The sequence below is a fragment of the Callospermophilus lateralis genome, chromosome 10 (assembly GCF_048772815.1).
Source record: "Callospermophilus lateralis isolate mCalLat2 chromosome 10, mCalLat2.hap1, whole genome shotgun sequence".
Lineage (NCBI taxonomy): Eukaryota > Metazoa > Chordata > Mammalia > Rodentia > Sciuridae > Callospermophilus > Callospermophilus lateralis.
This window is the reverse complement of record NC_135314.1, coordinates 65563809-65577546: the sequence shown is the minus strand read 5'-3', so window position 1 is coordinate 65577546 and position 13738 is coordinate 65563809. Positions and strand designations below refer to the sequence as shown.

The 13738-nt window shown below is 44.6% G+C and overlaps 1 protein-coding gene across 1 annotated transcript; it reads left to right on the top strand.

Annotated features, from left to right (window-relative positions):
* The first annotated feature begins 62 nt into the window (after nt 1-62).
* Tagln3 (transgelin 3) lies at nt 63-13167 on the top strand. Its single transcript, XM_076868477.1, has 4 exons — nt 63-242; nt 1399-1573; nt 11463-11565; nt 12993-13167. Exons 1-4 carry the CDS (start codon nt 63-65, stop codon nt 13132-13134), a joined length of 600 nt encoding a protein of 199 aa, XP_076724592.1. The 3' UTR covers nt 13135-13167.
* The last annotated feature ends 571 nt before the right edge of the window (nt 13168-13738 follow it).

Here is a 13738-nt window from a genome sequence, read left to right as displayed (position 1 = left end):
CCGGGCGCTGTTGCGGCTGCTATTGTGTGGATGCCGCGCGTGTCCCCTCTTCTCTTCCAGAGATGGCTAACAGGGGCCCCAGCTATGGCTTAAGCCGAGAGGTACAGGAGAAAATCGAGCAGAAGTACGACGCGGACCTGGAGAACAAGCTGGTGGACTGGATCATCCTGCAGTGCGCCGAGGACATCGAGCACCCGCCCCCCGGCAGGACCCATTTTCAGAAATGGTTAATGGACGGGACGGTAAGACTGGCAGCGATCTTGTTGCTGGGGTGGTGGGCAGGAAAACCCTTCCCAGGGCTCTTTCTTTCAATGCGAGGTCGCGGGAGGAGCTGCTGTTGCCAAGTCTTTCTCACGGGAAGGATGGGGATGCCTTTATTTCTTCTGGGTTGGAAAATTCATGCTCCCTGCACAATTCCCTAGCTGACTCCGAGGATTTCCCCATCTATCCAAGCTTCACAGCTTCCTTCTGAGTTGTCGGCAAATTTGAGGCCCTCGTGATTTTTCCATTGAGAATAGAGATAAATATTTCCTTGTGATCTCTGCAGCCTTCTTGGTGCATCAGTGCTTCTGGGCCATTCCTTCCCCCAGGGGAACCTGCTGGTTACACAGTAAAACAAAGGATGGGGGTGGGGGTAGCCTCCTTCCCAACCTCTGGGAACCAGGCTCCCTGGAGGTGCTCAATGGCCATTTGTGGATGGATTGGTTCTCAGGAACTTGAGGGGAGTCCTTCTTTGATAATGCTGTCATGTGTGTTTTGGGATTTTGAGGACCACAGGCTTAACTGAATCAAACAAGTCCATCTCTTCTTGCAAGCTGTGATTTACTGTTACATAACTGCGATTCCACGTATTTGTTGAGTAGCCCAGGACTTGGGTTATAGGTGTCTGGGTAAAGATACCACCCAGTGTTCAAGTTCAGTTCTTTTATACATCATTAACACATATGGGATGAGTTACTGAAAACTGATTCTGATCTGTCTTTGGTACAGGGCAGATCAGAACCCACCCTTCCTCCCCCCAGAAACCATAAACTCATCTCTTCATTAAAAGTGTGGAATCATGTTCCTCATCACCTTGTGCCATTCCCTATTTGTAAATATTCTTTCCTTTGTCCTGAAAAGGGAATAAGGAGGAATAAGAAGGGAATAGGCTGCAGGGCTCTCTGTAGTCGGGTGCAGCCCTGGGAATAGGGCGATCTGAGTTTTGGGGGTGTAGTGTGGGAGCCTGTCTGCAAAACCCTGAACCCATGTTTTCCTGGGGCCTGTGACTTGCTCTTACCAAACCTGGTGAGCTGTGCCTTGTGCTGTGCATATTGTGGGGGAGGGATTCATTTCTCATTTATGATATTGATTACAAAGGGAAACACTGATTCTGTGTCCCCACCCCACCCCCTTCAGGTCCTGTGCAAGCTGATAAACAGTTTATATCCACCAGGACAAGAGCCCATCCCTAAGATCTCAGAGTCAAAGATGGCTTTTAAGCAGATGGAGCAAATCTCCCAGTTCCTAAAAGCTGCGGAGATCTATGGCGTCAGGACCACTGACATTTTTCAGACGGTGGATCTATGGGAAGGTAAACAGCCCTTCAACCTCTGGGTCTGTTCTCCCCAACTCGCACCCCTCCCCTTTGCCCTATCTCTTTGTGAAAGCCACTCAGAATGTTCTTCCCTGTGCCTGCGGGTGTGTGGGGAGTGCTCTCAGCAGCCCTATTAGCCTCCCTCTTTGTGATGCTCTTTCAAAAGGGGTACTTTCCTCTAGGAATGCACACCCTGAGGACACTGGCAAAGGATCTCAGAGAACTAGTGCCGTAAACAGAATCCTCCTAGAGAGGAAGCAAAAATGGTTACATGGATGCCTTTTATTCCTGTTGCCCTCCCATAGCAAATCATAGCTCCTGAAGGAGAAGGGAGGCAGGGGGCCAGTGTGCTTCTGACTCAACCAGCAGCAAGGCTTACAGACAAAGCCATCTGGTGCAATGTTGTCATTCAACCTGAGAAATAAATAGCACTTGAATCTTTTAAACAAGTATCTGGGAGCTTGGTGACTATACCTTTCGCATAGGTGTTCTGCTGACAGGGAGTGTGACAAATGTTTTTTTTTTTTTTTCTTTCACCTTTGTGAAGTGACCTGGTGTAAGCAAAGGCATAAAAATCAAATTGCTTTCTTAGATACATTTAGCATTCCAGCTTTATTGGGGGAATGATGTGAATGGAGACACTATCAGGGCCTAGTGTCTCTTTAAAACCTGCGTGTCCATCCATGTAGCTGAATCCTTTCTCAACTGAGGACTGCCCGAGGCACTGAGAGATATGGACAGTCTAAGCAGGACTGCCAGATTGACTCTCACGTGTTCATTGTCACTAGCCATCTCTCACGTGCTCATTGTCACTAGCCATCATCATGGCCTGACCAATAGGATCCCCAGGCTAGTGACCCAAATGGCTTTGCTGACAGTGAAAATGGATAATGTTCCTCTGATCAAAAGGCAAGGCATTTAAGGGGTATTCAGAGGGTGGTTGGAAGAGATTTCTAGCAGAGGAGCACTCTACCAAACAAGTTATAAACAGTTACCTCCGTAATCCTCAGTTACCTACTTAGGCCATTTCATGTTCTCTGACAGATGAGTAGTTAAAATCCTAAGATGCCAAGAGATTTACTTTCCATTTTGCCGTTAATTTAAAAACTCAGATACCCCAAAATTCGGGCCAGGTTACTGGATTTCATGGAAAGTTGCCTCTAAATTCCTGTGTGCCCTGGTCCAGCCTTGGTGCCTGCTTTCTAGATCAAACCCATGATGAGTTTCCTGAGTTAATAAAGAGAGCTAAGGGTTATCGATGTTCTCCTGTACACTAAGCTTTGGATAAGTGCTTTACTGAATAATACCAATCACTTCTTCCAACAAAATTATAAGGTAAGTGTTTTTCATTTCCCCATTTCACAGGTGTTGAAGTATGCCCATGGTTATGTGTGTCCGTCCGAGAACTAGTAATTAGAAGAGCTGGGACTCAAACTCAGGCCCTATGATGCCAAAGCATAGGGCCTTAATTAGTCTGCCAAGGCATTCTTTGGCCAGGAAGCCTAGTTTCCTTCTCTTACACCATGAAGATGCCTTTGAGTCACAATAGTGACTAGCCACTGCTGCTGTTGATGATGATCATGACAATGACAACAATGAGGAGGATGAGTCAAAGCTGTGTGGGACTGAAGGATGGGGAGTTAGTGTGGATGGAAGGGACCTGGTGAGGCCCCCTCCAAGTGCAGGAAGTATGTAAACTGAGAGGTCTGTAGAAGTCAGGGATCCCAAGGGAGCTTTCCTGTTTTTACATTACTAAGGAGGCTTTACTCCACTTCCCTCTTTGCCTGAAGACCATGAAGGTGAGCTTTACACGGGGGAGGTACTCACCGCAAGGGGAATGGGGCGTGGGGAGCAATGATCCCTAATGAACAGCTTGTTGGAGGTCTACACCACCTGCTCCAGCCCCCTGTGTTGGATCCTCCTTAAGGAACAGGAAAATTAAGAGGTGTGACTGTGATAGCCTGAGATAGGGCTGTGGACATTTGGCCCCAGGATAGGATAATTCTTCTAGAAAAGGAGAAAAAGAAACACTAAGGGTCCTATCACCGGCACAGAAGAAGGATCAGCTTTTAAAGGAAAGAAGGAAAGAGATTCATTCCAAGGGTGCTGTCACTGATGGTAGTTAGAAGAACTCTATGTAGACTCTCCAGAAGGCTGGGGAGAGTTGAGAGTGTAGACAACAGGGAGGTAGATGCTTAGGAGTTTCCTAATGACGCCAGAGGCCTCTGTGGGGGTCAGAGGTTCAGGGAGATAGGTTATGATTTGGTCAGCACTCTTGATATTTCCCAGGACCTCTGTTTGAAGCTCTGGCCAGAGCTGGTTACTATATATTTGATCACAGGTGGAAAAGCTGGTTTCTTTGAACAGAGAAGCATGGAGGGTGGGGAATCATGGATCTAGCAAGCAAGGCCAGAGTTCTTGCTCAAGAGCTGGATGGTACTTTGCGATGACTAAGCTGAAATCAAAGGGCTGTTGCAGAACAGAGTTGGCATGTTTTTGTGTGTCTGCATTCACATGAAGGTGTACAAGTTGTATACACAGCTATTGGACTAGCTGTTTGTTCAGTCCCACACTCAACTTACAATTCTACCCTCTGACGGAGGTTTTAATTCCATCCTCACATGTCAGTTTACTGTTCCCAGTTCCCTGCACCATAGCTGTGGTAGCCATGGCGTGGTGGTTATGGCTGCTGCAGCCCCAGCCCTCTTTTCCTGGGCATTTCTCTTCCTCCTCTGCAGGCATTTTATACTCAACTGCTCTCAATCCCCCCCATTTTCCTGGCTTGACCTTTTCTTCCTACGCAAAGATCTGCTTGCCCAGAGATGCCTGGTGACTTTCCAGGCTGCCTCTCTTGCAAACCAGTAAAACTGCAGAAGTCCAATATTGCCAAATGCTTTCTTGTTTAGACTTCAATTATTTATAGAAGCAGGGACCCCAGATACATCTATCATCCTTAAGCCCTTTTGAGGTGAAATATTTGGAATTGACCTGGGAACAATCAGAATACAAGATTCTTCCAAAAGGAACCCAAGGCTCTATGGTCCAGGAAAACACCTGATCACAGAGGCATTGTAGACAAAAGCTACTGAAGTTCCCTCTAAAGGAAGCTGGGGTGACCAGCTCCTTCTGGTGATAGAGAAGAAGGGAGGAAGGACAGTTTTGAAGAATGGAAGGAGGCTGGGGGTGTTTTTCTCTAGGATTAAAGAAGGTAAGTATCCTGGCAGATTATTTTCCAATTTGCTGTGGATGCTGGGTGAGATGGGGTGGAGTCAGCTGAGCTGTCTATGACACAGAGGAGAGTGTGCTGTAGGTAAGACTGTACCATCTTTTCTGAGAACAGAAAGGAGAAAAGAGAAAAAAGAGGAGCAAGAAAGGGAGGGGTGTGTGTGTGTGTGTGTGTGTGTGTGTGTGTGTTAGAGAACACATGAGAGTGAGTGTGCTAATACAGGATCTGATTAGAAAGACTGCAGTTAAAGCTTACCCTGGAAGATAGAAGAGAGTACAGACCCCTGAGTCAGAAATTAGACTTCCTGGTTCAAATCTGTGCCTCACTGCTTTTTAATTAACCTCTATGCCTCAGTTTTCTCAAGTGTAAAATGGGCTAATAGTACCTACTTCTCAGGGTTGATATGGAGAATAAATGAGGGATACATTAGAAATGCTTAGAATATTGTCTGGAAAAAGTAGAGTATATGAAGTGTTGGCAGCATAGAATTATTCATGTCATTGTCCTGTCCTTTCTAAAACTAATAGCAAGTAAGAGATGAAGGAATGAAGCTGGAAAGGCCATCTTCTTAGATTAAATTAATGGCCACACATAGGAGCTGATAGGGTGGCCTGTTTGACCTTTGCCCTCTCTCCCATCTGCGGATCCTTCATAGGTCATCCTCCAAACAGGAAGGTGCACGCTCCACAAGTCATTTGATTGACTTGTCTCTCAGAGGTCGTTGCTTTTTTGGTATCTTTCCCCAGGACTTGGAGCTTGGCCAATTTCAGACCTAGCAATGGAACAGCATGAGTTTGGGAGTAAAAAGGGATAGAAACCTTTCTTCAGCTGAATATCAGCAGCGTGACCTTGTTGAGGTTGCTTGGCCTCTGCTCTCTTCTGTGTAAACAAGTCTAGTGTCTCCCACGTAGATTTATTATAAGGATCAAGTGTAAAAAGCTTAGCACTGTGCCTGGCTCCTAGACACCTAATAAACATTGGCTTCTCTTCCCCTACCATTAGCCCATCTGTAACTGACCTTTCTTGTTTATTTGTATAACCACTTGGCAGGTGTTAAACATAAGGAATTCTAGAATGTCAGAGCAGGCAAGGCTTAAAGATCAACCAATCCAATTATTCTTCTCAGTGAACTCACTGATGAGGACCCTGGCTTACGTGGTTTTGTCATTCCTGCTCCCTTCCATTGATGACTCAGAGTTGAGGGTTGTGGTTTACACTGGAAGTGGAGAGCCTGGAAGGTTCAAATATATTCTTCGGCGAGGTGTCACTATATGTGCCATTCCTCAACAGCGAGAGCAGAAGAGACTTTCCACCCAGTGTGAGATATTTTGGGATGCTGCGAGGTACTTGAGGCATCACAAATGCCTGCTACTTGACGCTTCCTTTTCTATCGGCATAGCTTTCATTGCTTTTGTTCTAAGTGGCTGCTGACAATCGTGTTTGATTTTTCTCAACCTCTGGCCTGCATCAGAATCACTTGGTAATCTTGGGAAAATACAGTTTGGTAGGTCACAGTTCCAGTATCTGAGGTATTGACTGTGGGGTGAGGTCCAAGAACTTGCATTTCTTACCAATTTGCAGGTGATGCACCTTCTGCTGGCCTGGGAACCCCACTTTGAGAACCACTATCCTTCCCTATTTCACCATCCTGGGGAGGAAAGCAACAGAAATTTATAAAACCTACAGAACAAATCCAACCTACCCTTTGGCATTTTTCCTTTGACAACAGCAGTATTTTCTCTACCTTGAGTGTAAAATCGAGAGCTATGCCTAAGTTATTATTATTCAGGGAAATAAGAAATGATTTTTATTCCACTTATTGCTTTCTCTGTAAGTGCAAGAAATATTATTTTAGGAATCCAATTTCCAAGAGGCAAAAGGCTGGGTTGAGACTGATATAAAATAGAAGTAACTCTGAAAAATACAAATTTGACTTAAGAGTGGTTTTCAGTGTTAAGAGTAGAAATAGAAAGTAGAGCATGGCCCACCCAACTTTCCTACCCAAGTGATTTCTCTATTGCCTTTTTTCTCTCTTAATCCTTCTCATTTTTTCTTTCCAAAGATATGCATAAGATACCTTAGAAGTAAAAAAAAATTCAGAGAACAAAATTCTTGTTAAACTATCTGTGTGGTAATGTCTCTCAAACTTTACCAGCATTAAGAATCCTTGGGTTGGATCATTATGATGCAGAACCTCTGGCCCCACTCCCCAGAGATTATAATTTAATAGTCTGGGGTACATGACTGTATTTGGATAAAATGTGAAGTGAGGAATTCTCCATTCTCAAATAAGTGTCCATTGCTACTTGACACTCTATTTTAGATTTTCCAGGTGAGAGAGAGAGAGCTACCATCCATCCTACCAACATTTTTAAGTTTTTTAAAGGCTATTTCTTTCATTAAGGTTTAAGTTCACAACAAAATTAAGAGGTACGTATTTCCCATATGCCCACTGCCCGTCAAATGCCTAGCCTCCCATTATCAGTGTTCCCTACCAGAGTGGTAATTAATTGATAAACCTATATTGACACTACGTTATCACACAAAGCCCACAGTTTACACTAGGGTTCACCCTTGCTGTTGTGCATTCTGTGGGTTTGAATAAATGTATAATGATGTGTATCCACCACTATAGTCTTATATAGCATATTTTCACTGTTTTAAAAATCCTTTGTGGTACATTTTTTATCCGTCCCCAACCCCAACCCTGGCAATCACTGATCTTTTTATATTCTCTCTAGTTTTGCCTTGTCCGGAGTGTCATGTAGTTGGAATGATACAGTGCATAGCCCTTTCCAATTCTCCCAGCATTTTAAAAAAATTTCAAGTCTAACATTAACTTCCTCCTATGACAGAGATCTGGAAAAAAACACAGAGACTGATCAAAATCCCAAGATGTTAGTGTTCATATGGCCTCTCCTCTTCCCTGTGTCACTTTTCTTCTTATGATTAGTGGTCTATTCTTAGATCACCATCAAGACTCAATCTCATTTCTGCTGCATCTAGAAAACTCTCAACCTCTGGTTTGTCCTTTTTTAGACTATTTTTCTCCTTTATTTTCTTGGAAGAATGGCCTTGAGTAGTGGTGCTCAAGCTGACTTGAGGAGCCACAAGCATCCAGCAAAACATCCAGGGACACTCTCAGGGAGCAACCTGATACTAAGTCGCCAGAGCTCTGGGATGTCTCCCAACTTGGGTCAAAGCCCTTCTAATGATAGGTTTTGCTTTGCTTTTTGACTTTGTGAAGAAGTTATTGCTTAACAAATATTATTTAGTATTCATGCCATGCCGGACATTGTGATATTTAAAGAAATTGGAAACTAAAGTATTAGAGCAATGCTTGTCTGTCCATTTGGCTGTCTCAGAATCATCTTAAAAGATTGCCCCAGAACCTGAATATTTAAGATGCTTAGGTAATTCTGATGCTTTGTTAAGTCACCAGGTTTAAAAAAAAAAAGAAAGAAAGAACAACAGGTTTTTTCCAGCTTGCCTGATGACTTAAATCACCTGGGGAGTTTATTAAAAATGTAGACCCCCATTACTGGCCAAATTGTCTCTCAAGAGAATAACCTCAAAATTCATATTTTTAAAAAGATGACCTCCACCCATATACCAAGAAGCCAAAAAGCTTGGGAATCTACTCTGAAGCAACTGTATATGGCCATTTTTTATACTTGCGTGGTTTTGAAGGCTTCACAACAAGGCAAATGTTATACTTTGATACAAGCAGTTTAGCTTTAGTTGTTTTATTCCCAGCACTGTTCACAGGTCTTCTTAAACGTCATTGATTCTTCATACATTTAAGTTTTTGTCCCCTGGTTACAGAAATCAGCCTCCACAAGTGGCCCCAAATCAGCCTCCACAAGTGGCCCCAACTCCTTCTTCATGCCCCTCTTACATACTTGACAGGACTTCTGAACTGGCAGGAGAGGTCAGGCTGCAAAAAGGCCCTCTTACTGTCTCATCAGCCCAGGAGTGGTGAAAGTCTCCACAAGGAGCCTCTAGTAGAAAGTATGCTATCCTGACGAGACAATGAGCTAGACATGAACTGGTCACAGATGGCAGATTTCTAGTCATAATATTAGTTAAAATCTTGACAATAATTAACTTGGTCAGCACACTGTTTCCAACAGCTTTTCTTTGCTTTAATGTTATTTGGATAAAGATACAAAAAAAGTTATTCCAGATGAAAGCATTCCAAAACTTATGGCTATTTGGGGTTGATGCATTTGATCCTGTGAAGCCCAAAACCTGTGTCCTGGTTTTATCTCCCTTGCATTCCCTGTGGCCTGGCACTGAAGCAGACACTGTGACCCTTCCCATCATCCCTGATCACTGGCTCCTGCTAAGGAACATGCTTCCCCATCTAGCCTGCAAGGGGGCCCTTCCAGAGAGGGCATGTGGTCAAGTGGACTTTGCATTCAGGCTGATCCAAGCTACAGCTTGCTCCAGTTGACCCGTCAGGTAACTCTGGGCATACTAATTAACCTCTCTGAATCAGTTTTCCCATCTGTAGATGGGGAGAAATAATCCCAACTCCATGGGTTTAATTATGATCAGAATAAAGCATCTACCTTATAACTGATATTAAATCTCCTGCCTTGGGACCTTTCTTAAGGGCATATCTTTCTGATTTGTTCTTGTGTAATAATGTTTCCCCCTCCTGGTTTCAGAAACCTGTACATTACAGCCTCCATCAGGTAATCACTTCCTTTTTAACTCTACTGGAATGAGGGTGGGGGTGGAATAATTCTAGGTTCCTGGTCATCTCTCCTTAGCCTGGAATAGCTTTTCCTTTCCCTTCTGGGTTCATGTTTTGCATACATTAATTAGCTCGCCCCTGGTGAAGGAGACTCCTGTGGCTGAAGGAAGCTTGCGTTTCCCTCATTGCTGCAGGGTGGCAGCTAAGGCTGAGTTGCTCAGGCTTCACATTTCCCCAGATCTGGACATTTCAGGACAGGTCTTTCCAACTATCAGAAACAGATTTCTTGTGTGTCCTTTGAACAGAATGGAGAAGATTGGTATAACCTTACCTGAGCCTTCCTATGCTCTGTCATTCTCTTTTAGAATGCTGTGCTTAAGACCAAACCTACTCCCCATCTTTTCCCAGAATGATTCTTTAAAACGTCATTACTACAGTTCTATTAAAGAAAAAAAAAAAGCACTCTGTCATACAGTGACAATTACAGAAATGCTTTTCATCTGTGGAAGAAAATGAACAACCATTTCTGCATTTCCTCTCTCTTAATTCCTTGTATTCTTTCTGTCCTTCCCCTTCCATCTGCCGCCCAGATACTCCATTCACCACCCCAGCTGTTCCTTGAATCTGGGGATTCTCCACTGACAGCATTTCATCCTGTATCCATCAGCCAGTCCCACAGGCCTCCCCAGGATCCAGACAATCACCCAGTGGTTAATGCGGGAGGTGGGGGTGGAGGAAGAGATGCCAGAGAAGGAGGATTTGCTCTCTCTTTGTGTAAATGCACATCCTGGACTGAACTTCCGGTGAGAGCCTTAATTGTTTATTTTATTACAGTTCATACTCCATTCTCACTTTCCATCTGCCTTTGCCTTGTAATTCTGTATTCCCCAGTGACTGAGCTGCAGCAGCCGGGCCAGAGACCACAGATGGCTCACTCTGTCCAAAGAAGGACTTTTCATATTTGCCCTTAACTTTCCCAGCTCCCTGCCAGGCTGAAAGCTCCTTTCCTTTTTAACCAAGTGCCTTTCAAGCTCTTGTATTCCACACTGGTGTCTTGCACAGACCTTTGATCTGCTTTCTAAATAGCAGGTAACCTGCACAGCAGCATCTCTCTCAGCCCAGGGCATGTCACCCGGAAAGGAGGAAAGGAAAAAGGATGGGAGGAGCAGGCTGACTTGCAGGGCCCAACTGCCTCCTCCACAGGCTCCTCTGGTGCTTCCCTTCCCATGCAGGCCACACCTCACGTGTCTCTTTGCTCTCCTCTCTCACACAAGTGAGTGATTTATTGTCTCCATTTTCTTCCTTTCACCCATCACAAAATAGAGGGCCTTTCACTTGTGTCACATGGAGTGCTTTCTGTGGGGATTTGCTGTTCTCCATTTGCCAGACCTCTGGCCCACTGAGCCAAGTGAATGCTCAATTTGATGAACATGGATGCTTTTAGATGCTTTTAACCCAGATAAAGCGCAAGAGAGGAGCCCACTTGGTGCCTGGTGCAGAATCATTCCATCCAATCCCTTGCTCTGTGGTTTTCTTTTCTCTTTCTAACCTGAGGAAAGTGCTCTTCTGCAGACCAAGTTGACAGCCCCTCCAGAGGACTTTCCTTCCCGCGGCTTGTAGAACCCACCAAGGCAAGGTCCTCTGCTTAGCACAGGGACCTTTCTAGATCTGAGCTGCAGGTGTTCAGAGTGTTTATTCCTATAGCCAGTACGAGTGGATTGGAAAGGTAACTGATACGAGTGGACAATAATTAATCAGGCTTGTTTTTGTTCCTTTCTGAGTAACTTGGGACTGGTCACCTTAGGATCACTTTGGTAAGTGTTTGATAGTACTTCCACCTTGAATGTGGTCATCCACAGCCCCCTATCAGAATTTCTGTCCTGGGTGTGCAGCTATATCCTTCCAGAATTCCTTGGCCCTGACACACACTTGGCTTTAATCTCTTCATTGGCTTCCAGGGAAGGACATGGCAGCTGTGCAGAGGACCCTGATGGCTCTAGGCAGTGTTGCAGTCACCAAGGATGATGGCTGCTACCGGGGAGAGCCATCCTGGTTCCACAGGTAAAAGTTCCTTCTCTGCCTCCTGCAGCAGACAGTTAAAGAGAAGATCAGAAGCCTAGGAGCTCCCCAGGGCCATTTGTATACAGAACCCCCAGGAGCAAGCACTCCTGGCCCACAACTGAGTCCCCCCAGCATTCTACCCAGGGCAGAGAGAGTAGGGCCTTTCTTATTAGATACCTGGATCCTCCTGCTCGGCCAGGTGCCTCTCCGGAGGATCAGTGGGAATGGTTGGTCATTTTTAGAAGCAGTTTGATGTCTGTACTTGGTTTATTAAGACCTGAGCATCCCTGAGTATTCCACCCCCGACTCACTCACCTACTTCCTCCCTCCCTTCATTCTTTCCTCCCTCTTTTTAGTTTTCTCTGTGTACTTAATGAAAGTTAAATATATCCTGTTTGCCAAACACTGTCCTGGTTAATATCTGTTGTTCCAATTCATTAATAATAACACCCTCTTCCCAAAATTTTCCCAGTCTGGATGATAAATCATATGGACGTCTCAGGTTACTAAAAGGATTTTTTGGGGATTTTTTCCTTTGGAGGTAGGGTAAGGGCAGGGAAGGTGGGAAGTTAAATTGCATAGCTTTATTCATAGCAAAAAAATTGGTAAATAATTTCCCTGAAGCCCTTTTCTTGTCATTGAGAGTTATAAAAATGTACCAGCTTATGTCACATTTTTAAGTGTATTTTTTAAAGATGAATTGAATGTTTGTTTATTTTTTCGCGGTGCTGGGGATTGAACCAAGGGCCTTAGTGCATGGAAAGCAAGCGCTCTACCGTTTGAGCTATATCCCTAGCCCCTAGCTTGTGTCATTTTAAATGACCTTGGTTTGAAAAATCTCCTCAATATTGATCCATTGAATATTGATCCAGCATTATTAGTATGTGGCTGCAAATCCAAAACTGTTTGCTACCTGGTTCTTTAGCAAAGTCTTCAGACCTCTGACCTAGAATAAGACATTTGCCCTTGTTAACTCCTAGGTCCCTCAGCTTTAAAATGGAACATGAATCCTTGGTCCTGTGCAGGAAGGGTGGAGGGGGGTTAATGGCATGGTTTGTAAGAAGCATTGACTTTGTTTCAGAAGAGCAGAGGTAACTGTGAGAAGATGCAGAATGAGATGGCTGAAAATGGTGGAGAAGAAATGAGAGTGGGGAGAGGGGGAAAAAGAAGGAAAGATGAAAGTCAGTTCCCCAGGGAGGCAGCCACAGATTCTCCTTTTCTCTTTGCTGGAAATTCTGAAAAACATCTGGGCTTCTAAGGATAGGGGCCCAAGCCTCAGGGAAGGGCAAGAATTGGGGTAGGACCTGGCTCAGGGTGGGCCTGCTGGTCTATTGGATGATCTCAGATAGAGCCCATCTAACTATACATCTTGACAAGGCTTTGAAATCTGTCACATGACATTATTCCATCTCACTCTCCCCATCCAGGAAAGCTCAGCAGAATCGAAGAGGATTTTCAGAGGAGCAGCTTCGCCAGGGGCAGAACGTAATTGGCCTGCAGATGGGTAGCAACAAGGGAGCCTCCCAGGCAGGCATGACTGGGTATGGGATGCCCAGGCAGATCATGTAAGGTGCCGCATCCTGCCCCCCGTAGAGAGGACCAATGTTCCACCCCACAGTCTCTATGAAAAAGAAATAGGTAGTCAGTCACCTTCTGACCTTCTCCTCTTTCTCAAAGCCTCCTCTCCCTGGTTTCTGCAAGTGCTGCATTTCTGCCGAGAATCCACGTTGCCTACTGCTGCCACCTTCTGTTCTTTTAGAACTATGCAAGGACTTCGCTTCCTTCCTCCTACTGAGCTCTTTCTGTGCCCTGAAGTCCCCAATTGATTATTTATTTATTTATTTGCCAAAAATCTCCCTGGTCAACTTATAGAACACACCTAATAAACAAATTAGTCTTGTGTCTTAACGTGTTCGGTTCACTCTGTGTCTTTGGGACTCTGCAGACTGGGTTGATTTCTCTTAAATTCAAGAGAAATTAAGCTTTAGCTGTAGAAATATGGAATTAAGCTTTAGCTGTAGAAATATGGTTAGCTATGAGTAAGCTCTCCAGTATAATGTTTATATTGGCAATTGCAGCAGAAAATTTAGAAATAGTTTTGCCCACCACAGAGCTTAAAGCTGGGGGTTCAAGAACAAGGTCTTTGGCCCCCACTTATTTTTTTGAGTACCTA